Below are 27,952 nucleotides of genomic sequence, written 5' to 3'. Positions count from 1 at the left end.
AACCTGATACTATGTAGTACAAGACCCTCTACAGCTATAGAGGGTCTAACACATCCACCTAGCCAGTTTCTCTCAAAAAATACCAAATCATTCTCCTCGTTCCAATTAATGCTACTTTATAACTTCCTTCACTTTTTTCTTTACTCTGCATCCCCTTACCAATGAAATATTCAGTCTGTACATGTAAAGTTTACTGCCTCATTATTAATACTCTCTGGTTGTTTCAAGCAATTTGACTTATTAACCAAGTGCCTCGAGAAAGAAAATCATTTAGTGGAGCACACCTGTAATCCTAGCAGCTAGGGAGATTGAGGCAGGAGGACCACAAGTTCAAAGCCAGCCTCAGCAAAAGCGAGGCTCTAAGCAACTCAGTGAGACCCTGTCTCTAAATAAAATACAAAATAGGGCTGGGGATGTGGCTCAGTGGTTGAGTGCCTGAATTTAATCCCCAGTACCCGCACCTGGCAAAAAAAAGAAAAAGAAAAAGATTTATAGTTTCTTATATATGCCTACAGATCTTACTGTCAAGGTCTATTTTCATTAAAATTCACTGAACAGCTGTGCATTATGGCACATGCCTGTAATCCCAGCAGCTTAGGAGGCTGAGATAGGAGGATCACAAGTTCAAAGCCAGCATCAGCATCTTAGTGAGGCACTAAGCAACTCAGCAAGACTCTATCTCAAAATAAAATATTAAAAGGGCTGAGGATGTTGCTCAGTGGTAAAGCACCCCTGGGATCAATCCCAAGGGGGAAAAAATGTTTTTTGACTGAATATAATAAAGCAATACCAATTTTTTAAAAATTATTTTCATATACACACATACACACACACACACACACACACACACATGTGTGTATTTTAGTTGTTGACAGACCTTTATTTTATTCATTTATTTATATGGGGTGCTGAGAATTGAACCCAATGCCTCACACATGTTAGGCAAGCACTCTACCACTGAGCCACAACACCAGCCTGCAACACCAATTTTGTTTAATAAAAGTAAAATCTAGAGTTCAGAATTTCCTAGACTCTCTCACAAGTTCAGATCCTAGATGTGGAAATGCCCTTTTAGAGCAGTGCAACTGGGAAAGCAAGTCTGCAGTTGGAGAAGAGCGTGGAAATTACAATCACTTTTAACAAATATGCCAAAAGATATTTGTTAAATTTGGGTAATAGTATACTAGATGATGACAGTAAGGCTGCTCTTATTATTTTCTCATTTACAAAAAAAAATGCACAATAAAGGGCTTAAAATCTTACAAATTAACATAATAAACCTGGCGCAGTGGTGCATGCCTGTAATCCCAACAACTCAGGAAGCTGAGGCAGGAAGATCACAAGTTCTAGGCCAACCTGGGCAACCTGGCAAGACTCTGTCTCAAAAAATAAAAAGGACTGGGGATGTAGCTCAGTGTAAGAGCACCTCTGGGTTCAATCCCCAGTACCACCAATAAAAAAATAAATAAATAGTACAATAATATCCACGTACATGGCACAAAAATACTGTTTATCATAAAAAGATAAAGATTTGTGCTAAGGTGTAATATTTAGTTAAAGCTAGTTAACTTTTTTTTATTTAACTGCTATGGATTGAATCCTGAACCTCACACATGATAATCAAGTGCTCTAGCACTTAGCTACATCAACCAGCCCAAAACCTCTTAATTCAGACAAGGTAACAATTTTGGAAATAGAACTCAACTAGAGATTCTCAAGTTCTAACTCTCAACTAACATATCACTTTGATTCCTTTTAGGAGGGGAAGTCTTAAGGAATAACACACCATAATCATGACAAAAACTAAGGTATCTACACTACTAAAAACAAGTGTATGCTAGGCACAGTAGCACACACCAGTATTGAAAATTCAAGACCAGCCTCAGCAACTTAGTGAGGTCCTAAGCATTTTAGCAAGACCCCATCCCAAAAATAAAATAAATAAGTAAATAAATAAATAAATAAAACAATGGACTGGGGATACAGCTCAGTGGTAAAGTGCTTCTGGGTTAAATCTCTGGTACAAAAAAAAATAGTCACAAAACAATATTTCAGAGCTTCCTAGTAAAAGATAAAATCACTATTTCTGCTATCACACAAAAGTAAAACTACTTTCTCTGCAAAGACACTTACCTGTGGCACAACATCCTGAAGAAAAGTTACAACACTTTCCATGTAGGACTGCTCTCTGGAAAAGAGCAAAATGGATAAGATGTGACATGATAGATTTAGACAGACCATGGAAAAGCTCTATATGTGAGCCCAAATGAAGTCACTCCCAATATTAAAACAAGGGGAAAAAATTATCACTTGATAATTCTGTTTATCCACTTGCTAGTTTCATGAATCTTTGTATATGCTCTTGACTGTAAGTCTTAAATTTTAAAAAAAGAACTAATGGCACATGCCTGTAATCCCAGCAGCTCAGGAAGCTGAGGCAGGAGGATCACAAGTTCAAACCCAGCCTCAGCAACTTGGCAAGGCCCTAAGCAACTTAATGAGACCCTTTCTCAAAAAAAAAAAAAAAAGGGGGGGGTTGGGGATGTGGGGATATAGATCAGCAGTAGAATATCCCTGGATTAAATTTTCAGTGCCAAAAAAAAGATAAATTTTTTTTTAAGTTGATGAGGCTATAGCTCAGTGTTACAGCACTTGCAGAAGTGAAAGACCCCAGGGTTCAATCACCAGTACCAAAAAAATAATAACAATAATAATAATAATGCTCTTCTAATTTGATAGATAACTTCTAATTCATGTTTGAAGGAATGATGACAGAATTCCTAGCTAAGACAGACCTTCCTCTTGAGTCAGAGCATAACAATGCCCTACTTAGAGCAAGAAAAACTGTTGCTGATGACTCAGTATTTAGTGACCTCCTCTTTAAATTTGTTATGAACCTAGTCCCTTACCTGTATGTAGCAAAATGAGTCTACATTTTGCTCTATGTGCAGACATTAGAACAAGTTATTAAAAAGTCTTTACAGAACTTTTGGCATACATGAAGCCTGGGAAAATATCAAAAAGCATAAAAGTGAGGGAAAATAACATTGTTCAGGACACTAAATGAGATTTTTTTTTATGCTGTTGGGAATAGAGTCCAGAACAAAACACATGTTAGGCAAGTATCCTATAACTGAGCTATATCTCCACCTCCCACCCAAAGATATTTTAAATGGGAAGTATACAGGTATAAACATGTGCAAAAAATAATTTCTTCAAAATACTAAATTAATTTCAGGAAAGATATGAAAAAGTACATTTAGAATAATACAAGATATTCTAAAACCTAGGAAAAAAATATACCTTAGACTGTGATTGCTTCTTGTTGTTTGGTTGTGTTTTTTTTTCCCCAGAGTCAGTGATTGAACCCAGGGCCAAATGCATGCTAATCAAGAACCTAATCAATGAGTTACATTCCCAATCCTATATTTTTAAAACATGCCTTGGAGACTTACAAAAATTGATTAGGCCTAAAAACAAACAAACAAAAAAAAACGATTAGGCTGTGGACTATAGTAGCACCATGGCACAGCACATGTTTGATTCCCCAGCACCCAAAAAAAAAAAAGATTTGGCCTACCTCTCCAACCTCACTTTTTTGCCATTCTGCTTACATACACTGCTTAACCTATATGCCACTGCAATTTCTAGAATACACTATACTATTCTTTGTTTTTTTTTTCTTTTGTTTTATTTTTGTACTGAGGATTGAACCCCGAGGCACTTTTCCATTGAGCCATATCCCCAGCCCTTTTTTTATTTTGAAATGTGGTTTCACTTATTTACTGAGGGCCTCATTAAGTTGCTGGAGCTGGCCTTGAACTTGAGATCCTCCTGTCTCAGCCTCCTGAGTCTCTGGGATTACAAGCATGCCACACCATGCCCAGCACTACACTATTCCTTGAATCAAGACCTCTACATCATCTTTCTTTCTGCCTGATATCTTCCCACATACTTTTCTTTCATTCAACTCTCCAGTTTAAATGCTGCTTCCTCAAAAAGATCTTCAGTGATAGCCCTACACATACTCCCTTGTTATTCTCTATCATGGCATACTGTGTGGGGATGACACCTATAATTTATGTACTTGCTTACTTATTTATTATTTTCCCCCATCAGAATGTAAGCTCCATTACAAGAAGGAAGATATTCATCTCTCATATTTACTTTTTTTTTGGGGGGGGGGTACCAGGGGTTGATTTCAGGGGTGCTTAACCACTGAGCCATATCTCCAGCCCTTTTTAGTTTTTTATTTTGAGTCAGGGTCTCAGTGAGTTGCTGACATTGGCTTTGAACTTAAGATCCTCCTGCTTTAGCCTCCTGAGCTTCTGGGATTAAAGGAGTGAGCCACTGTGTCGGCTTCCCCTAAAATTGACAAGTCCTGGCAATTGAACCCGGGGCCTGCCACATACCAGGTAAGTACTCTACCACTGAGCTATATCACCAACCCTTTTGTTTTTGTTGTTGAGATAGGGTTTTACTAAGCTACCCAGGTTGGCCTCAAATTTTCAATCCTCCTGCCTCAGCTTCCCAGTAGCAGAGGTTATAGGTATGTACCACCATTCCTGGCCACCATCATCTTATCACCAAAACCTATTAGCCAGTATTTAAGTCTATGCTTATATTTAAAAAAATGAATGAATAAAAGATTGAAAAAACAACCCCACTAAAAGTGTGTACTGCATAACTAAAAGCAATATGCAACATGCTGTGAACACCATATTGTGAGACAACACAGAATACTAAATAAGGACACAGATCCCTATTCACAGTAAATAAGAACAAAACAATCTGGGCTTGATCCTGGCTCCCCTTCTTGAGGGCTGGGAGTATAAGTGGTAGAGTGCTTGCCTAGCATGCACAATTACCTGGATTCAATCCCCAAGCATCACAAAAAAAAAAAAAAGGAAAGAAAAAAGTTAATATGGTGGATCCCTTCTTTGACTGTTACCAAGGAGAATTCAATTTTTCCCTATTTTGATTTCCTCAACAGTACCCAACTCATAGCTAATAACATGTATAACTTGTTGCTATGATTCATAGTTAGAAAAGAAATATATCTCTCGGAAGTGTAGAGGAAGTATCATGGTAAAAGATCATATTACACATATACTTGGTCAATCTGAGAAAGCAATCTTAGTGTAAAATGCTAAACTACTACCCAAGGGAAATAATCCAAGACTACTACAATTTCCCTCTAACAGCATTTTATAAGGCATAAAATGAGCCTCATCTATACCAGGCCCTGAAGGGTCTTAATTGTCCTCCTCAACCTATTTTAAATAGGTCATTTTTCCTGCATCAGGACTACATTTCATTTATAAAACAGCCTATCTTTCCCACATCTGTTCACCCTATTCCCTTTGCCCTAAATGTATCTTTGATTCCAAAAGCCTAAATTTTTTCAGCCTTAAAAGATACATTCTTACTGTTACCTTCTTAAAGAAATCTTGTCTGATCACACTCCTAAAATACTTTCTAAATTCTTATGCTGTTTTGCTGGAATCCTTTCTTTTTTGCAGGTTACACTAATATCAAGTATGTACATCTTTAAACCACACTGTATTATAAACTCCTAGAAAATATAGATACTCTTTGTCAAAGATTATCCAATATCTATAAATTTGCTCTTGATACTTTGAAACATTCTGAGACCTAGAGTAAGAGATATATTTTATATTACAAATCTAGTAATCATATACATACATAGGAATATATTTGTGTACAGCATGAAATAATTCTAACTTCCTTTATATGTTTGCTATTTGTGGTGTTAGAGATCTAACCCAGGGCCTCACATATGCTAGGCAAGTGCTCTACCACTGAGCTATGCCTCCAGATGCTATTTAATTATTAAAACACAGATCCTGACCCACCAAGTTGATTTTATGATCCACTAGTTTGTTAAACCTAGAGTTTGAAAAACCATGACTCTTCAGGATTTAACACAGTATTCTTTTTTTTTTTTTTTTTTTTGGCACCTGGGAGTGAATTCAGGGGTACTTGACCAGACAGCATCCCCAGCCCTATTTTGTATTTTATTTAGAGACAGGGGTCTCACTGAGTTGCTTAGTGCCTCACTGTTGCTGAGGCTGACCTTATACTAGCAATTCTCCTGTCTCAGGCTCCCAAGCCACTGGGATTACAGGCATGCACCACCATGCCCAGTTTAGCACAGTATTCTTTACGTACTCTATAGCTCTCCAAATGTTCCTTTTATCTGGCCTCAGCAATGATATTCCCTCAACCTGTAAAGCCAAAATTTTAAAGATTTTTACAAAAGTAAGCATTAGTTAAAAAGAAAATCTGTTGTTGGATACAGGGGTGCCCACCTGTAATCCCAGCAACTAAGATGGCTGAGGCAGAAGGATCACAAGCTTGAGGACAGCCTCAGTAAATAAGCAAGGCTCTAAGTAACTTAGCAAGACCTTATTCAAAATAAAAGATAAAAAGGGCTAAGGATGGGGCTGGAGTTGTGGCTCAGTGGTAGAGTGCTTGCCTGGCATGTACGAGGCCCTGGATTCAATCCTCAGCACCACATATGAATAAATAAAATAAAAAAGATCCATTGATAACTAAAAAATATTTTTTCTTTAAAAGGGGGCTGAGGATGTAACTCAGTGGTAAATCACCCCTGGGTTCAATACGCAGTACCAAAACAAAACAAAAATGAAAACAAAAATTTGAATGTTAGTTATTATTGTGAGTAAAGTTTTCTTCAGCTGTTGGGTTTATCTGAAGTATGCTTACGTGACAGCCTGAGGGCGAACCACAACTCCACCAGTACAACGACTGGGTCTTCTAGGAGAATCTGTAGCCATAGCTTCATTCATAAAACCTGGTTCCAGAACAACAACAAAAAAAAAGCTTAATCATCATCATTAGAGGAAGAAAGCCTTATGATTACTTACCAGAGAATCCTTCTGAAAAAATGCCTAAAAAGATTGGCATGGTGGCACAAACAAATAATCCCAGCTACTTGGGAGGCTGAGGCAGAGGAGTAGCCAGCCTCAGCAACTTAGCATAGCTCTATCTCAAAATTAAAATTAAAAGGGCTCAGGATGTGGCTCAGTAGTAAGGCACTCCTGTATTTAATCCTCAGTAATGGAAAGGTTGGGGGATAAGGGGACCAACAAAGTACAAAATCCTCCTGAAATTTCTATTAAACCAGAAAAAGAAAATATTTTTTAAATTCCAAATTATGAGGGTTTTTTTTATATATAGACAATGTCTCAGAACCAAAAACAGTAAATGCTCTTGCTGGACCCTTTGTTCTCTTGTTAACATACACTAGAAAGATAAGAGAATGGGATGGGATGGGAATTGTAGCACAGGAGCAATTAGATAAATATTCTACCTTGGTGAGCCAAAATAAAAGAATTTATTCAAATTTTAAGTTGAGATAGTGAATATGCACATGGAATAATATTTCAAGACCCAAAGGAACAATGACATGATACCCCTCTACTTTCTTATTAAACCTGCTGGGAATCTCAGTAAGACAGCAGGGCCTCATTTAAATCATATTTTCAACCTCTGTCTATTGTAACCTAATCTCCAGGCTGAATACATATGTATATAAACATGCATGGTGTGAGATGCCCCTTATCCTTCCCCATTGCATCACTAAATCCTCATCCTTGAATGTCTAATGAGTCTCTGAATCACTAAGGAGGTTTTAAGAGCATGGAGTCTACTTGTTTAAGGTTAAAAGAGGACTGACAGCAATATTAAAGCCCAGAGCACGAAACTAATGCGAAAAGAACCTAAAAGCATCACTTCTAAGTAGGAAGCATTCTATCACCTTGTTTGAAAACTCCCAAACTGATAAGTCCCATCTCCTACACCTTTTGCCAACTGGTCCAGCTACCCCTTCCTTCCTCAGGGGGTACCTTTCAACTCCAGCTCCCTTATCCCTCTCATTTCCATTCCACCCTTTCTTTTCCGAACCAGTCATCCAACCTCTCTCTGTTCTTTAAAGGCCCTGTCATCTGAGGACCACTCTCGCCAGCCCCTCAGGCCCCACTCTCCCAAAAGACACTCACACAGCGCTATCCACTTAACCTCCAACGCAGAGCCACCGCTGCCCCCGGCCGCCCTCTGGCCCCTTGCCCTTCTCCCCTCCCCCTCTAGTCTCGACACCTCTCTCCCGTCGAATTCCTGCCAGCCAAACACTGCCCCCCTCACGCTGCCTGCCCCCCGTCCGCTCCAAGCCTCCCCAAAGCCAAAGACCCGCCAGCCCTCTCACCGGCCGCTCCGCCGGTAAACGCTGTTCCCCAGCTCCAGGCTCACTGTTTGGAGTCTCCCCTCGTGATTGACGGCTTCCACTTCCTACCACGCCTCAGCGGAACCACCCTGCTAGCCAATCCCAGAAGCAAACTGGCCCTGGTCGGGCACCGCCCTTGGAGGTCAGCTTCGCCAACCAGCAAGTAGAAAAGAGGCGGACCCGCCTCCTGAACATATCCAATCCGCTGGGGCTGGAGGGAAAACACAACAGTATGTAAGTTCGGGTGAAGTCGATGTATCAGGTTCGGTTGCGAACGCAGTCAAGTAGGCAAGGATTACGAACGTGTCTATTTTAGTGGCAGACAGTACCATCATGGGTTTGTTTAGGAAAAAACAACATGCCCCAGACACCTGCCGACCTCGCCCAAGCGTCTCAGACTGGGAACCAGAGGACAGGGAGACGGGTCTGTTTACATCGAATTCTCGCGACAGCTGGTTCGAAACTCAAAGCACATGGACGTGGCAGCTGCCAATCACTCTTAACTGGCCATTCATCCGTGCCGAAACCGACTTCTGCCCCGCCCTTTGCGATGTGTTTACCTTCCGGGATCCTAGGCTGACTGGCCCCGCAGATCAGCCCTGGAACCTAGGCGGTGTTGTTCTGAGGAAGGGGCATGGCGGTGGTCATGTTAGATTTGAGCTCCCTTATAGAACCAGGACTGAGTGTTTACCATAGTTTACATCTTCCTTATCGGGATCTAACCACTGTCATTTTTTTCATACTTTTTAAAAGAAGAAAAATTGATTTATTGATCCCTCCGCAGTCTTTGTTTTTACTTTATATGCAATACTTTATTACCAAATTTAATGCTACAACAGCTTCATGAAGATATTGCTTATTAATAGGCACGGTTTTGTAACTAATTGGCTGATACAACAGTAAACATTAGAAAGATCTTAGCACAATGGAGGAGGGAAAGGTTTAGTAGAAAAACTACTACCTCCCAAATACGAAATCTCAGGGCGCTGTGGCACACGCCTGTGATCGGAGCGATTCGAGGTGGGAGGATGAGGCAAGACGACTGTAAACTCAAAGCAGCCTCAGCAACTTGGAAATATCCTGTCTCAAAAATTTTTAAAAAGGGCGGAGATGTAGCTCAGTGGTTAAGCGCCCCTGGATTCAACCCCCTGTACCAAAAAAGAAAGGATGAAAGAAACAAGAGCCCAGCGCAGTGGTGCACCTCCTGTAATCAAAGCACCTTGAGAGGCTGAGGCAAAAGGAAGGCAAGTTCAAAGTCAGTGTCAGCAAATTAGCGAGGCTCTGTGCAACTTATTGATACCCTGTCCTCAAAAATTAAAAAGGGTTTGGGATGTAGTTCAGTGATTAAGAACCCTTAGATTCAATCCCCAGTACCAAAAAAAACAAAAACAAAAAAAAAAAAACTTCCTACATTAAACACACTACAGAAAGAATCTTCCCAGTATTCTGAATTCCTTCTGTTTTTACTGTTGTATGTCTTTTTTTTTTTTTTTTTTAACCAGGGATTGAACCCAAGGGCACTTAACCACTGAGCTACATCCCCAGTCCTTTTTTATTTTTTATTGAGAGGGTCTCACTGGGTTACTTGCAGCCTAAGTTGCTGAGGCTTGCTTTGAACATGGGATCCTCCTGCCTCAACCTCCTTAGCCACTAGGATTACAGGCCTGTGCCACCATGCTGGGCCAGCACTGGCTTCTTTATTGTCTCTGTAATGTGTTTTGGGTGCTTCTTTTCTGCAAATATCCTTTCCTCCCATCTACAACATTAAATACTTCCTAGACAATAGTAGGCCAAGCCTTTTACATTGCTGAATCCCCCTTAACAACCTACAGCCATGAATCCACAAGAATTTAAAAATTAAGATTTCTTTGAATGTAATAACTATTGTTCATATGCTGTCCAGAACCCAGAGCAGTATTAAAAACAAAACCTAGATACCAATAACTAATAATCACAAATGGAATGATCAACATTTGGATAAATTTTTCAGTTTAGAGTTGATTTTTGTTCTGCTTGTTGGTTTTGTTTGTAGTACTGGGGATGGAACTCAGAGCCTGAGTTACTTTCCCAGCCCCTTGTAAATTTTATTTTGAGACAGGGTCTCACTAAATTGCTGAGGCTGGCCTCAAACTTGAGATCCTCCTGCCTCAGCCTCCCAAGTTGCTATGATTACAGGCATGCGCACTGTGCCCTACTGTTTTGTATGCATTGTTAAACCTCATAACTCTTTGACTATTTCTCTTCATAGCTATGGTAAAATCAAGCAAACAAAATCATAAAGGATATATCTGTGCACAAGTTCATTCATTCATGAATTCAACTATACCTGAGTACCTATCAAGTGTTAGGTGTGTTCTGAGTGGGGATATATATATAGCCCAGTGAACAAATGGACAAATCATTGCACTTGTCCTTAGCCAAAGAATCCACACTCTGATGGGAAGACAGAATTAAACACAAACTGAGAAGGTAAAGTAGTGTAAAATTCCATGAAGAAAAAGAATCCAGATAAATACATCAGCAAATGGCTTATTTTAGATAATATAGTCAGGACCAGGTCATACCTATAATCCCAGCTGCTCAGGACTTGAGGAAGGAGGATCTCACATTAGAGGTCAGCTTCAGCAATTTAGTGAGATCCTGCCTCCAAAAAAAAAAAAAAAAAATTAATAGAGCTGGTAATGTTGCTCAGTGGTAAAACACCCCTGGGTTCAATCCCCAGCACAAAACAAACAAACAAAAAAGATAGTACAATCAGGGATATTTGTTTTGTGTGTGTTGTTTTGTCTTTTGTTGTGTTGGGGGTTGAACCCACAGCCTGGAGCATGCTAAGTACATTCTCTAGTCTACTCCCAGCCTGGAGAGAACATTTAAATAAAAACCTCAAATAAATGAGGAAGACATTCTGAGAGAGCAGTCCAGACAAAAGGATCAAATTACCCAGCCCCTAAGAAGAGTTTTAAGGAAAAACAAGAAAATCAATATGGCTCAAATATAAGTGAACTAAGTTGATCTTACTGCAAACTAGTTAGGGAAGATAAAGAATGGCCAAATGCAATATGGTCTTACACAGAATTATAAGGAGTTTCCATTTTTTTTTTTATAGGATGGGAACCTATTGGAAGAATTTCAGCTAGGAAGTGTCATATTATTTTTTTCTTGCAGTTCAGGAATTCAGCCTAAGGGTTCACCCATGCTAGAGAAGTGCTCTACCACTGACTACATCCCAGCCTTTTTAAATTTTGAGATGGGGGGAGGGGGGGTTCTCACCAAGTTACCTAGGCTCTCCTTGAATTTGCCCTCCTCAATTTCTGGAATAAGTAGGATTACAGGTGTGCACTGTCACTTGATTTTAACAATGCCAAAGTAATCTATGTTCTTACACAACTATGGTGAATATAAATAATTTTTTTTACCAGAGATTAAACCCAGCAGTGCTAAAACACTGACCCACACCCCTAGCCCTTTTTAAAATATTTATTTAGAGACAGAATCTCGCTGAGTTGCTTAGGGCCTCACTAAAGTATGAAGGCACCCTCCTGCCTCAGCCTTCCGAACCCCTGGGATTACAGGTGTGCACCACCATATCGGACAATATTTTAATTTTCAGGGCTGGGGATATAGTTCAGTTGCACAAAGGCCCTGGGTTCAATCCCTAGGAACACACACACACACAAACACACATATATATGTATACATTTAATTTACAATAAATTTAAAGACAGGATTGAATCCACACCTCTAGTCCCAGCTACTTGAAAGGCTGAGGCAAAACGATCACTTACCAGCTTGAGGGAACATATCAAGACACCATCTCCGGGGGAGGGGGGAAAGAAAGAAAGAAAATATAAGAAAAAGATAGCCAGGCTCAGTGGTGCACGCCTGTAATCCCAGCAATTTGGGAGGCTGAGGCAGGAGGATCACAAGTTCAAGGCCAGCCTGGTCAATTTAGCAAGACCCCATCTCAAAATAAATATAAAAAATGGACAAGGATGTGGCTCAATTGTAGAGCATCCTTGGGTTCAATCCCCAGTAGAGAAAGAAGGAAACAAGAAAAAATGTTTCATTACAGATAGCAAGAACTGTAACAGTATCTGATTGGATTTTCTATGTTTATAGATGTTATATGTTAGACAATAATACAGAGGGCAATACAATGGTAAAGTTTCTACATTCCACTTTAAGTGCTTTCTTCCATCACATGAAAAATTCAATGTTCATTAATGCTGTTATGAAAACATAGCTAGTACACACCTTGTGAAAGCTCTGTTAGGGGTTGGGGATATTGCTCAGTGGCAGGGCACTTTGCTTATAAGCTTTTGTGAGTCTCCAAGTTTCATCCCCAGCACTGGAAAAATAAAGATTACATAACCCATTACACTAATCAAGTGGAAATTTTAACTTCATGTATAGGAATATTTTATTTACAACCACTAGGAGATAAAAGTGAAAAGTAGCTAAACAGATTTTAATATACACATATATTTGGTGAATTTCAACTTGGTACAGATAAAATATCATAAAGATGGAAGTCCTTCACAATGAATTAACTCCAAAATTGTCTATTCGTTGCTATGTCTCTGTCTTGGAAAGATATGAAAAACAAATTCTTCAACATTCAAAAATCCATAAGCTGGGAATGTAGTTCAGTGATAGAGCACTTCTGGAATGTATGAGGCCCTGGATTTGATTCCCAGTACCCCAAGGGGGAAAAGAAATCCTTCTAAAAAAACAGCCACACAGGATTGGGTGTGTAGCTGGGATAAAGCACATATTTAACCCGCAAGTCCCAGGTTTAATCCCCACCCACAAAACAATTCAAACCAACAAAGCAGCCACAAATAACACTGGTTCTCAATTAATACTTTCATAGAAAATTGATATGCTTCCAAGTATATATTTTCTAGTATATGTGACACACATTGTTGCATGTATAAATTCTTTTTATTTTTTTTTTTAATTTGGTGCAGGATATTGAACCCAGGTCCTCAGTCATGCTAAGGAGATGTTATACCAATGAGCTACAACCCCAACCCATGAATTAACTCATTTATCTGTCAATGAGATTTCTTATTCCTAATAAAATTCAACTTTTTTCTCATAGAACACAATTCATCATACTTGGTGCTTTAGTATTGTCCCTTTTCCCTGCTATGCTACTAAAGTATAAATAGTGGGGGGTGGGTTTTTTGAGTTTGTTTGTTTGTTTTTCTGGTGGTATAGATATTGGAACCCAGGGCCTTAAATGTGCTAGGCAAACACTCTACCACTGTATTACATCTCCAGACCCTGTTTTATTCATGGTTAATTGATACATATTCCACCAAATATTCATAAATCATAATTCAATCATATTCTTTTTGGATAATTTGTTTCTATGCATTCTATATTAAAATTCAGTTTAAAAATGAATATTACACATATTTAAGTCATTACTCTAATGCATTATCATAGCACAATAGACTATTAATATATACCATTAAAACAAACCACCAACAAAAATCCAGTTACATGAAGAACAGCTCACTGATTTATTAGATGAACAAACATACTCATATAATCAATGAAAACTGTACGATACAAAATAACTTAAAAAATGTTGGAAATTAGCAGCACCATCTGTTATTGAAATAGCAAGAAAAACTCACATATTTAAGCAAACACTAGAAAGGGGATAACTATTTAAAGAACTAATAATGCCACTGGTCTGGGAAGACTGAGAAAGGCATTGTTTTAGGCAAACACACACCAAGATTCAGTGAGTATATCTGATGGTTAATGTTTTAGAAAAATGCTAATGAAGTAAAAGATACTGCATAGTGTTTTAATTAGGACAAGGAAACTAATATCCAGCTACTTTTAGCATGGCTCAACACTTCTATGAAAAATTTAGTTCTGAATTATGAAATTAGAAATAAAAAATACTTTTTAAAAGACACGAGTAGTCTCTAGGAAACATTAAGTGGAACACAGGTCACTATGAAAATACATCATTCTTCCAGTCTGCTTAATAATTTACTTTAAAAAGTTGTGTTGTTTTCATCACAAGTGGCTTGTACAAATTTTTAATAAGCATTTTAAAAAGTTTAAATGTATTTCTAAAATCTAATAGTTTCTTTTGATTTTTTTAAAACATTTAGCCCTGTTGTCACAATTACTGTGTATCAGAATAAGAGACTGAGTTTGTGTGAAGGATACAAATTTACAGACATTGTACAGCAACTTATAACCTAACATCTACAAAATTCACATTTATAATACAAGCAAATACAAGGCCAGGATAAAACTGTTAAATTCCAAAAAGTCAAACTGTATACTCTTTTTATTTTGTCCCCTTAAAAAAGTTCAACTTCGGTGCCAAATCTAAAAAGCCCTCTTATATCATATTGGAAAAACCTCAATTCCCAGATACTTTTCAGCAAACACAAACAGTTTTCCTATGCTGATGTAGTAAAGGATTTCCAATTTTTCTGTGGCCCCTAAGTCTACGTCGCATGGTGAGTTTGACAGAGTTCTTCCGCTGTGAGGTTGTGGGGAGGCTTCCAGGTTGAGCACCACTACTTCGGCTTAAGCCATTTCGTCTATGCTTCTTCATAAGGGGGCCAGAGTTGGATTCTTCTAATGTCCTTTTAAAGTTCGCTGGAGGGGTTCTTTCAACTTCTTGAGCTTTCATTTGACCAGGAGTTGACATCTTTAAGTTTTTTTGGTCCAAGATGGCATTTGTTGAATTTGTAGGCACAAGGCCAACTGACAGGGTATTATTCAAAGAATCGTGTATCCTTAAAGTCAGGGCTTTAGTGCAATTTTCTTCAAGTGGCTCTGGATCTTTTGAGGGTATAACTACAGCCTGGACGCTCCCTCGAGCTATCTCAGCTGGGACCTCTAAAAAATTCTCTGAGAAGGCATTACTACGAACAAGGGCAGGTATATGGTCCTTGGAGTTCAGCCTTGGCCATTGATCTTCTTCCAGAGACTGAAAAACAAGACGGTAAAACAAGAAATAATTTACCCTAGAACTCAATAAATCCACAACACATATTAGGCTCCTTACGAAGTGATTAAGAAGGCAAAAATACGATATGCATTCAATCACTTATTATATCATCACTGAACTGTGTTACAAGGCTCTATGAGGGTAACCTAGGTGAGTGGAAAGCAATATAAAGGTAACGATGACCCTCAATCCTGTCTATGGGGTAACAGATGAAATAAGTAATCTATTGGAGTGGGTTAAAATTCATCTCATCATTAGTATTTCCTGTCTACTAGTGAGTAACTAAAAATAAGATACTTTAAGGAATAAGATTTCAAAACAGACCCTAAAAATAACTATAGGCACACATTTATAGCACCTTCACTCTGTATCCAAACATGAAGATAAAAGTATCATAATCTATGTACATTTTAATTTTATATGTAGTAACAACTAAACACTAAAGAAACAACTCTAAAATGTGTGTTGTACAGCACTGGGATAAAACCCAGGGCCTCCTCCATGTTAGACAAGCTCTCTACCACTGAGCTACATCCCCAGCCCCATAAATCTAATTGTTTTACACAAAGCCTTGTATTTTTCCATAGGGACCATCAAAAAATTGCTTCAAGGGCTGGGTTGTGGCTCAGCAGTAGAGCGCCCACCTAGCACGTGAGAGGCCCTGGGTTCAATCCTCAGCAATATATATATATATAGTATCGTGTCCAACTACAACTAAAAAATAAATGTTTAAAAAAATTGCTTCAAAGGGGTTGGGGATGTGGCTCAAGCGGCAGTGTGCTTGCCTGGCATGCGCGTGGCGCTGGGTTTGATCCTCAGCACCACATACAAATAAAGATGTTGTGTCCGCTGAAAACTAAAAAATGAATATTAAAAAATTCTCTCTCTCTCTTTAAAAAAAAATTGCTTCAAGAAGCTATTAACAGCATCCTAATTTTATGATAACCCAAACAAATGCCTACCTAAACATTTTGAAAACTTTTTTTTCTTTTTTTTTGAATACTGGGGATTGAACCCAGGGGCACTATACCACTAGCCTACATCACCAGTCCTTCTATTTTTTATTTTGAGACAGGATCTTCCTAAGTTGCCCAAGCTGGCCTCAAACTTGTAATCTTTCTGCCTCAGCCTCCCGAGTACCTGTGCTTACAGGTGTGCACCCCCAATGCCCAACTAATTCAAACAATTCTTCCAAAGTAATAATATTTTATAAAACCATTGTCTTAGTATTTTTTCAAGGCAAGAATCAAAATGCAGGGAAAGACAGTAGAATGAATCAGACATAACTTTCCTGTGTTCATAAATGAATACATCATGTTCAACCACAAAAATGGGAAGTGCTAATCTATGTATCTGTGATGTGGTCAAAACACATTCTACTGTCATGTATAACTAAAAAGAACAAATAAAAAAGAATCAAAATGCAAATATAACTCTCTCCAAAATGTGTAAAATTTCCCAAGTGAATTCTCAACTACATTCATAAAATATTAACATATGATTAATATATGTAGAGTAGTAAATGATTTAATGATATCTTACTCTGATATAAAATCCCATTTCAGTAAATACCTTTCTAAAAAGTTCTGTATAAATACATACTTATAGTAAGAAAGTTTCCTTTAATGTATCTAGAATTGAAACAAATGGGAAGCCAAAGCATACAGAATCTTGTAGACTTAAATATCTCAATGTAACCATAGAAGTGAATATTAGTGGGGAGGGGGTAGAATCTAGTACTGCCCCAAATACATTGCTCCTCTTTTTTTATTGCACATCTATAATCCCAGCGGCTTGGAGGGTGAGACAGGAGGATCAAAGCCAGACTCAGAACCGTGAGGATGCTAAGCAACTCAGTGAGACCCTGTCTCTAAATAAAATACAAAATAGGGCTGGGGATGTGACTCAGTCGTCAAGTGCCCCTGAGTTCAATCTCCAGTACGCAAAACACACACATACACGCGCACGCGCACGCGCGCGCGCGCACGCACACACACACACACACACACACACACACGCTCTTGTTGGGCCTAGTGGTGGTACATGCTTCTAATTCTATCAACTTGGGAGGCTCAGGCAGGAGGATACCACGTTCAAAAATAGACTGGGTAATTTAGTAAGTCCCTGTCTCTCAAAATAAAAAAGACTGGGGATGTGGCTCAGTGGTTAAGTGCCCCTAGTTCAATCCCCAGTACCAATAAATGAATAAATAGAATATGCTTTCTTTCTGAAGTCACTGATTCATTCATTTATTATACATTGTGTGGCTTATTAAATAAGCCTGGTTATTCTTGCCTGCTTTAACAGTGAATGGAAAGCAGCAATCTTTTTGTTGTTTTTTAAGAGGCAGGTCTCTCTATGTGGTCCAAGCAGGTCTCAAACATGTGCTCTCCCTGCTTTGCCCTCTCAAGTAATGGGCATCAATCTTAATTTAAGAATCTAGTATTGGGGGGAAAAAAAAAAAACAACTATCTGTTCTTTAATACTGACACATGGTTTTCAATAATATCAATGAGATTTTTGTGTGCATTCATCCCTTAATTGATTCAATTATTTAAAATGGTAACAAGCATATTCTGACTGATGACAGAAAAATAAATCATAAAAAAATCACTGACAGGGGCTCAGGTTATGGCTCAGCGGTAGTGCACTTGCCTCGCACGTGTGAGACCCTGGGTTCAATCCTCAGCACCACATAAAAATAAATAAACAAAATAAAGACATTGTGACCATGTATAACTAGAAAGATATATTTTTTTAAAAAATCACTGACAAAGAATCATGCAGCTCTAATATAGAAACAAGTATACAACAAGACCAGCAGTGAATAAGTTCTGCAGCAGAAGTCTTCCTACTGCTAAATAATCACTTGTCACTATTTAGGAACAAAAACAAGGACTAATCAAGCTATTTATAGGAATACCACATATTGCTGCAGCATGGATAACAAGGTTAGACACAGACTGAATTCCTTTATTTTTTAAAAAAGGAACAATTTCATAGTTCATAGAATTTATAGTAATTATTCCTGCTGTGTCTTTTTTAAATTCACAGATTATTATTCTGACACTACAAGTGGACTAGGTTTTCTTGTCCCACTTCCTCGTTGAACTTTTCCTTCTCCTTCTCTTGGCACTCTGTGAATACATCACATCTGTTAGCACAAGCAACTGCTTAGGTTTCTTAGACTCATCCCAGATTAATTTGTGTTGTTAATCTTTCTTGTTATATTCATAAAATACTTATTATACTTGATCTTAGCCAAAAGGCCGAGAAGCGATAAAATACTTATTATATATTGAAAGATTACTCTTTAAAAACATACCTTAAAAGCTTCACTGACTCAGGTATCTCCTCCCATCTATGTTATAAGCCAGTATTAAACAACTAATTTCAAATTATGCCTAAGGCACAACTGAAGGTAAATTTTCTTTTTTCTGAAACTGTCTCTTTTTCCTCATCCTTCCTTCCTATAGCTCTTTTATAAAAACAACTATATTTAGTTCTTCCCTACAGAAAGAATGAAGAAATGTGAGCCATTTTAATACCTTAAACCAAGGTATTTTCACTGTATCTACTCCAAAACAAATAACCCACACCAGAACCCATCTAAAATTGACATGTCTGTAGAGTAACCTGACATGCATAGTCTAAATATGAACCTTTTTTTTTTTTTTTTTTTTTTTTTGGTGCATGTACATTTGGTGGTAGAGTACTGGATTGAAGCCAGGGGTGCTATACCACTGAGCTCTATCCTCCCAGTTCTTTTGATTTATTTATTTTTATTTAGAGACAGAATCTTGCTAAGTTGCTGTCCTTGAACTTGTGATACACTCAGTGAAATGTGAATAAATCTTAACCCAATTGTCATCACATTTATCTAGATGTTATTAGACATAGGATACTGCAACAATGAAATAAATTAGAGATGTAGTGAATACTTCCCTTTAAGTCAATTAAGGTAACCAAATAAAATAAATAAATAAGGCAGATTTGCTTCCACTACTTGTTAGTACAATCAAATTCTAATTATTCTGAATTGATCTAAATATTTCCCCATATTTGGAAAGGGGTACTAGGTTAACAACCAACCATCCCTGTACATAAATTAGTACATGTAAAAATCTCCTTATCAGCCAGGCCTGCTGCCACATGCCTGTAATCCCAGCTACTTAAGGAGTGGAAGCTGAGGCAGGAAGACCACAGGCAGAATGTCAGTCTGCCAATTTAGGGATAACCTGTATCAAAATTTAAAATAAAATAAAAATAAGGGCTAGAACTGTAGCTCAGTGCTTACCAAAACCAACAGCAACTCTCCTTACTTTAACTTTGGTATAATTATTAGGTGATTATATCTCAGAATTGAGGTGTGTTTCTTTCTTTCTGGAGACAGGATTTCACAAACCCACCAGGTTTATCAAACTTCTAGGCTCAAAAGATCCTCTCGCCTCAGTCTAATTTTTTTTTTTTTTTAATCAGTACTGAGGATTGAACCAAGAGCCTTGCACATGCTAGGTATGTACTCTACATCTGAACAATAATCGCCCCCCCTTTTTTAAATAAATTTTATCTTTTTAAGAATTTAAGATTTATTTTATTTGTGTTTTTTAATGTGGTGCTGAGGATAGAACCCAGTGCCTCACACATGCTAGCAAGCACTTTACCACTGAGCTACAACCCCAGCCCCTAAATTTTATTTTGAGACAAATCTTGCTAAGTTGTCGAGGCTGACCTCAAAATTGTCCTCTTGCCTCAGCCACCTAAGTAGTTAGGATTATAGCTATGTGCCTGGCCTAAGAAATAGTTTTTAAACATTTTATGTACAATTTTCCTAATGCCAATCAATAGATTACAATAATTTTTATTTGAGTTCAACATTGAGTATTTATTCCAATCACAATACTCTCTTGCTCCCTTACTAATGCATAACCATAATGTTTCCTTCTCTATTCTAACTAAAGATCAGCTATTCAAGTAAATCGGGGAACAAAAAAGTAGTGAATACATACAATATTCAGAAAAAGGCAAATAGGCAGCCATATGGTGCACACCTGTAATCCCAGCAACTTGGGAGGCTGGGGGCAGGAGGATTACAAGTTCGAGGCCAGCCTCAGCAACGTAGTGTGACCCTGTCTCAAGATAAAAAATAAAAAGAGCTGGACACATAGCTCAAATGGTAACGCACTCCTGGGCTCAATCCCTAGTACCACAGGGTGGGGGAGAAAAATAGGCAAGTAAACAAGTTTCAAAGGAAAGAAAGCTTTGACAAGGAATTTCTATAGGAATATTACTATAAAATAGTCAATTTTTTTGGTAGTGCTCGGGGTTCGAACCCAGGGCCTTCCAGCATGCTAGGTAATCATTCTACCACTGAGCTACACATCCAGCTTGTTAATTTCTAAATGAAAAGATTCCACTTTGTTATATATATTTTTGCCATTTCCATGTTAGAAAAAAGTTAAACAGTAATAATAAAAAATTGCCTGAATATACAATATAAAATTCTTCTGTATTTCCCATTTTAATGGTGAGGCCACTCAAAATATATTCTCAGAAAACAAGATTAGCCTTGTTTTATATTAAAGCAATTATCAATATTACTAATTTTTGGTAGGAAAAAACAGGATGAAAACACAACCAAGTATTTGAGGTCTCATTAAATTAGACAAGGGGAATTAGATAAGGTAAATTTGTTTCTCAGCATATATTAAACTTATTCAATATTAACAGGGTTAAGAAACAAGAATATGTATCTTACTCATGTTAACAGACATCCAGTTCTAAGTTCTGCAATTCTAAGATCTAGTTCAATTTTGATTCTGTATGACCTTATCCAGACTGTTTAATCTCTCAGTCATATTATCAATAAATGGGATATATAATATTGATATCAATACCATTTCTGAGTTATTGGGTTCAAGTGAATATTATAGATCAGAATGCTTCAAAACTTCCTAAAGCTTTACAAATGTTCACAGGATCAGAAGGGGATCAATAAATTTCAAACACTAATATTCTTCAGGGAACCAAACAGTTTTCTAGTAAGTGGTATACACCCAGCTGACATTCAGATTAGCACTGATGTGAAGCTAGTTCTCTGACAACAAATTACATAACAAAGATCCATCACCTTGAATTTAGCTCAAAATTCCATTTTATCAATAATCTAAAATGTATTTGTAGGCAGCACTAACCAAAGGAATTCTATTAAAACAGAACCTTAAAATTACAGAACTATACCTTGACTGGTGGTGTAGAACATGGAGAAGGAGTCATCACACAGGTTTCCTGACTATTATAAGAAGGGCTATCAGTCAGGTTCAGATAGAGCTCGTCTTCATTGGTGAAGTGTCCCTGATTGTCCACTCCTGGAGAAATGCAGATTACTATGGCACTGGTGTTATCTGCCCGAAGCATACGCTGCCTCCAGCGGCCTAGTGCCCGATTCACAAGCATTTTGGCACAAGATTGTCCAGGCTCACCCTGTATTTAAAAAAAAAAAAACAAGAAAAGAAAATTAACTCACATTTAGTTGCTACTAAATATGTATCAAATTAAAAAATGGGTATTCAATGTGACCTAAGTAAATAAAACTCCCAAATTTTCAAACATTATCCATAATTCCCATAGCTATTTTGAAGTAGTATTTCTAAATTAAAAAAAAAAATAACAAAGACCTAATTTCTTTAGAAGAGCTCCTACAAATAAAAAATGATGACCTAACATACAAATTATTAAAGAAAATTGATAAGGAAATATAAACAGCTCTCTCTCTAAATATAGATATATAAAAGGTCAATGTCATTCCTAAAAGGAAAAAAAGTATTAAAATTAGTTCCAGTATACAGAGAAAATAAATGCCAACAAAAAGAAAAGAATGTCATGTTATATAAATAAATATGCCCTGAAATAAAAGAACACCATGTATGAATTCAAAACTTGCTAAATTTTCAGCTGGAGACATGGCTCAGTGATAGAGCAAGCAGCTAGCTTGCATATAACCCTGGGTTTAAGCCCTATCATTGCAAACAACAAACAAACCAAAACAATTACTAAAAGTTCTGGGGATGTAGCTCAATGATACAACATGTATTTAACATGCACCAGGCCCTGGGTTCAATACCAAGCACCAAAAGAAAAAAAATTTTTTTTCTTCTAAATTTCAAAAAATAGAAATGAAAATGTGTTCCAAACATAGTGTTAAATGTCTTAAATTGTTATGTGGAAACTTTAAAAATTAGTATATTGTTTTATGTGATAAAAAAATTAATGTAAATACAAAACTATTAATGCACTATAACATACTATGATGCACATTATATGATATAAATTTATTAGAGCACTACTAGCACTATATAAATTCATTTATAATTAACTGTATGCAAAGTACAGTAATTCATCTGGATGTCTTCTATCTCTGAAGTTTATATATTCAAATAGGATGAAGAGCTGAATTTTCTTCATCTTCTCCTTGGGAAAAAAGGAAATCATCTTCATTTGGGATTATTCATCTTGGATGCATTCCTACAACACACGCACATGGCAAATAACTCCGCTTAGCTACTTTGTTTAAAATTTTAATATTGGAGATGAGGTGTAGCTCAGGGTACAGCACTTGTGAAAGGCCCTGAGCTAGATCACCACCACTGGAAAAGACACACACAGACACACACACACACACACACACACACACACACACACACAGAGCCATCCATCCTTACATTCCCAAGACAAGTCTGACTTTTTCATATACATATTTTTTTTACCACTACCTTTTCCCCTCTTTCTTATACCTTCTTTGTCCAGTTTATAATCAAGATTTACTAGTGTTATAAAATACAGGTACTAATAAAATTACAGCTTGAAAAGTCTTCTCAGTCTTATATTTTCTGAAACTGTTTACAATACAGGAATTTATCTAATGCTACAAGTGCTTGCTGCCACTTGTATAGTGTCTGTTTTGGTAGATACATTTTAAAACCAATGAAATTGATTTCATGGTTACAACTGATGCATACATTAAAACTTTAATAAAAATTCCTTCATGAGTTAATTTGCCCTTTTTTTAGATAATAATTTTTCTTCTTTTTTCAAATTTATTTGCATAAAGTTGTTTTAGAATTGTGGGGTTTTCTTTTTAAATCTTTTTTTTTTTCTTTTCTTTTTTGGTACTAGGAATTGAAGCCAGAGGTGCTTTACCACTGAGCTACATCCCCAGTCCTTTTTACTTGTATTTTTAAACAGGATCTTGTTAAGTTGCCGAGGCTGGCCTTGAATTTGTGATCCTCCTGCCTCGGTCTCTAGAGTAGCTGAGATTAACAGGCATGTGCCATCACACTTGGCTAGAGATATTTATAAGTGGAATTATGTCCACTCAAACTTTTTGTGCATTTTTGCTTGTTCTAAGAATATCAATCATACCTCATTTGTCTTTTTAAAAGAACAATCTCCCCCTACCCAATTTTGTGAATCTCTAGATCATTAATTTCTGTTCTTTGCTATTTTCATTCTCCTATTTGGAGACTTTACCCTGATGTTCTTTTAAGAAGCTCCTCTTTTTTACTTTTTAAATATTTTTTTGGTTATCGATGGACCACCTATTTATTAACATGCAGTGCTGAGAACAAACCCAGTGCCTCACACATGCTAGGCAAGTGCTCTACCACTTAGTTACAGCTGCAGCCCCAGATGTTCTTTTTATATGGCTTTCTGACTGGATCACTGAGATCAAAAGCATCCTAATTTCTTTATTTTATTTTATTTTTTTAAGAGAGAGAGAGAATTTTTAATATTTATTTTTTATCTTTGTTAAATGTGGTGCTGAGGATCGAACCCGGGCCTCACGCATGCCAGTCGAGCACGCTACCACTTGAGCCACATCCCCAGCCCCAATATTTTTATTTTTTATTTTTATGTGGTGCTGAGGATCGAACCTAGGGCCTTATGCATGCTATCCTAATTTCAAAAGGTGAAAAAATATGCACCTCATAATTGAGGAAAGGCAGCATTAACTACATGAATCTATTACATTACCCAGAGCATATCACTTTCCAGACACTAGCTTAGGACTCACTGTTTCAGTATGCCTGTTTCTCTTCCCACATTATTAGTGAAAAAATAAATTCACATTAAGCTATTTTCACTACCATACCTACATTTTTGCTTCAGCTCACTATAATTCTGCAGATTTAGATCCCCTTATATTTTGTCCTTTTCAACTTTACAGTCTTGCTAAGTGATCTCATATAGTGTCAATGATCTTCTGAACTCACTATTTCCAGGCTTCACTCTCAAATATGAGTAACTGCCTACTGATACTATCTATCTAGATGAACCATAGGTACCTCCAAGTCAATACATCTACATATGAAATATACACTTCCTCTCAAGTAAAATAATGTGCTGCTTCTTAAAAATACCTCTACCAGGGTCAGAAAGTTGGATGTTATCACCTTTTCCCTCTTATAAGCCCAAATTCCATCACAATTCTATCACTCATGAATTTCTTCTGTTTTCTTTCTTCTTCTTCTTCTTCCTTTTTTTTTTTTTTTTTAACATTGTTGCCTTAAATTTGCAAGTTTTCCTATTTGGAATATAATATTAGCCCCTAAAAGGAAGTCTAATATACCCATTAATAAAAGTTTCATTACATTAGCAACAAGAAAAGAATATGAAGAGAGCTGGATATCCGATTATATAACTATTCACCTTCTCTTAGGGATCCTTCACTAATCATTACTACCACCCATTCTCTTTCAATGCCAAACTTGTACCTGTTTGATTGTATTATTAAGCTAGATATTCTTCCTGTGCTTCGTAAGTAACAGGTTCATATCCATTACTGTTTACCCTCTATTTTAGTTTCAAGTGTTTAATGAGCAAACTATCTAAAATCAGCTTTCCAATAACTCTCTACTGCCTGACTATAAACATTTAAGTCCATAACAGACCAACCCAAACCTTTTTGCCTCATCTCCTTTTGCTTCCAAGGCACACCAAGCTACTTGTGAAACCTGAAACCTGAATCATATTCACCTCTTATTTCTGGCTTTATACATGGTATTTTCTTTGCATGGTAAGCTTCTTTCTTCTCCCTTGTTCTATTACCTGGAAAATTCACCCCATCATTAAGACTTGTTCAAATATCACTCTCTTCCAGAAATACAGTCCCCCCGAGTTTCCTGTCTTTCTCTATTTCCCATTTCTTATAGATTTGTAATTATTGTCATATGGATGTTTCCTGCAATACTCATTCTGGAAACTGTTTGGCAGACTACAAAACTGGCTTTTGTCTTTGTCATGTCATGCAAGTATCTCTGAGATCATTAAAGAGTTCTGAATTACAAAAAAAAAAAAAAAAGATTTCTAAATCTAGACAGGCACAGAAGCACATTCCTTTAATCCCAGTTACTCTGGAGGTTAAGGTAGAAGGATCCCAAGTTCAAAGAGGTCAGCTTGGGCAACTTGGCCAGATGCTATCTCAAAACAAACCAACAAAAACTGAGGAGTATGCCCAGTGGTATAGCACTGCCTAGCATGTGTAAGGCCCTGGATTCAACCCCTAACACCACCCATGCCACAAATCTACAATCCATTAGATAAAATAATTTTCATATTATTAAATCTTCTTTGATATTTGACAATGTAACACATTAAGTCTTAAGACAACAATATGAATTGAGACAACTCATAGCTTAAAGAACTCACAATCTGAAAAGATTGATATTTATATATTCTATTAGTTGTTTGGGTTGTTTTGTTTTTTTTTTGGAGGGGTGGGGGGTGCTAAGGAGTGAAGCCAGGCTCTGATGAGCTATATTCCAAGCCTATATATTCTGTTTGTAATAAAAATATTCAATCCTAAAAAATAAGTACTAAAATTATTGAGTAATTGCTCACCATCAAGTATTTTTTATCCTCTTGGTCCTGACACATTGAGATGGCATCCTGGGGTGGAATCATATTCCAAAGTCCATCACTCCCCAAGATGATATATCTGTGCTTCTGAGGATCAAGAGTGTGGACACTTGTGTCTGGTTCAGGTGACACCACAAACTCACCACTGAAGAAATCATAGCTCCACAAATCACCTGAAGAAAGAAAACAGAAGAAATAAGTAGTATTATTTCAAAGCTAATGGTATCAGATCAACAGATTAAAGAAAAAATGTACATGTTCATGTCCATAGATACAGAAAAACATTTAATAAAATCAAAATCCACTCATAATTAAAAATTTGCTAGCAAACCAGGAATAAAAGGAAATTCCCTTAACCTGATGATGAGGTGGCACACGCTATAATCACAGTGACTTAGAGAGGCAGAAGAATTAAAATTTGGAGGCCAGTGTCTGTAATGTAGTGAGACCCTGTTCCAAAATAAAAAAGAACTGAGATATAGCTCAGTTGTAGAGTATATGTAGGTTCAATTCTCCATAGTAAAGGAAGGAAGGGAAGGAAAGAGGGAGGAAGGAAATCTGTAGAAGGACCTGGGGATTTACCTCAGTGGTAGAAGGCTTGCCTGACATATGGTAGGCCTGGGTTCAATCCCCAGCATCTATGAATCTCTCTCTAACTAACCTCACCGCACCCCTGCCCTCCACACACATACACACAAACAGATCTGCAGCAAATATTTTACTTTTTTTTTTTTTGGGGGGGTGTCCCAGGCTGGCCTGAAAATTGTGGACCTCCTGCTTTAGCCTCCTTAGCTGCTGGGATTACATGCCTACACCAATGTTCTTGGCTCATCTTACTTAAAGGTAGGCTATTGAAAGTATTCCTTTCAAAATGAATAAAAAAGAAAACTATGCCTAGTATTATCATTTCTCTTCCAATATTATACTGGAGTTCCTTCTGAGCACAGTAATACGATAAAAATAAGTAAGTAAATTGAAAAAGCAATGAGCCATCATTATTTATACATAATTTCAATTCTACATGGACCACCAAAAAGAAACTATTATAGTTAACAAGAAAATGTAGAAAGGTTGTTAAATATGAGCCAATATATAGAAATCAACTGTATATACAATGACAATGTAAATTTAAAACAATTCCATTTAAAACATGAACCAAATGTACACACCTAGGAATAAACTTAACAAAAGTTTCAAAAGAAAATAGGTACCAGTAAGAGGTATTTAAGATGAGAGAGCTCGCTGAACAAATTTTTTAAAACCTCACCATGCTTGGTGGTGTACACCTGTAATTCCAGCAATTGGAGAGACTAAGGCAGGAAGATCACAAGTTCTAGACCAGCCTCAGCAACTTAGCAACAATCTGTCTCAAAATTAAAAAATGAAAAAGACTGCGGATATAGCTCAGTGGCAGAATGCCCCTGGGTTCAAGCCCTAGTACCCTGCCCCCAAAAGAAAATTACAGAGGTGTTTTTTTGTTTGTTTATTTGGTTTTCTTTTGGTGATATTAGGAATTGAACCAGACCTTTGCACATGCTAGGCAAACATTCTACCACTGAGCTACATCTTCAATCTTTTAAATTTTGTTTTTATTTAGAGACAGAGTGTTACTAAATTGCCCAAGCTGGGCTAGAATTTGGGATTTTCCTTACTCAGCCTCCAGAGTAGGTAGGGAGTATAAGCATGCACCACCAGGCCCAACTTCTGATTCATTCAAATGACAGACTGCATATATTGCATTTGGATTATGTGAACTTAAGTGGACTCATTTATTC

General features: G+C 37.2%; 2 protein-coding genes across 6 annotated transcripts in view; both read right to left on the bottom strand.

Moving 5' to 3' along the window:
* Bcas3 (BCAS3 microtubule associated cell migration factor) overlaps nucleotides 1-8,343 on the bottom strand; it is a 575,232-nt gene extending 566,889 nt beyond the window's left edge. For all 4 annotated transcript variants that reach the window (XM_026398023.2, XM_026398025.2, XM_026398024.2 and 1 more), the window contains exons 1-3: nucleotides 8,249-8,343; nucleotides 6,751-6,838; nucleotides 2,134-2,188 (exon numbers count right to left, since the gene is read on the bottom strand). In XM_026398023.2, coding sequence (XP_026253808.1) covers nucleotides 2,134-2,188; nucleotides 6,751-6,833 — 138 coding nt within the window. In that variant the 5' untranslated portion in view covers nucleotides 6,834-6,838; nucleotides 8,249-8,343. The remainder of the gene's footprint in view (nucleotides 1-2,133; nucleotides 2,189-6,750; nucleotides 6,839-8,248) is intronic.
* A 4,363-nt stretch (nucleotides 8,344-12,706) lies between these two features.
* Ppm1d (protein phosphatase, Mg2+/Mn2+ dependent 1D) overlaps nucleotides 12,707-27,952 on the bottom strand; it is a 45,377-nt gene continuing 30,131 nt past the window's right edge. For both annotated transcript variants that reach the window (XM_026398061.2, XM_026398062.2), the window contains exons 4-6: nucleotides 26,160-26,350; nucleotides 21,501-21,743; nucleotides 12,707-15,239 (exon numbers count right to left, since the gene is read on the bottom strand). In XM_026398061.2, coding sequence (XP_026253846.2) covers nucleotides 14,682-15,239; nucleotides 21,501-21,743; nucleotides 26,160-26,350 — 992 coding nt within the window. In that variant the 3' untranslated portion in view covers nucleotides 12,707-14,681. The remainder of the gene's footprint in view (nucleotides 15,240-21,500; nucleotides 21,744-26,159; nucleotides 26,351-27,952) is intronic.

Source organism: Urocitellus parryii, chromosome 7 (genome assembly GCF_045843805.1).
Source record: "Urocitellus parryii isolate mUroPar1 chromosome 7, mUroPar1.hap1, whole genome shotgun sequence".
Classification (NCBI taxonomy): Eukaryota; Metazoa; Chordata; class Mammalia; order Rodentia; family Sciuridae; genus Urocitellus; species Urocitellus parryii.
This window is presented reverse-complemented; position numbering and strand designations above follow the sequence as displayed.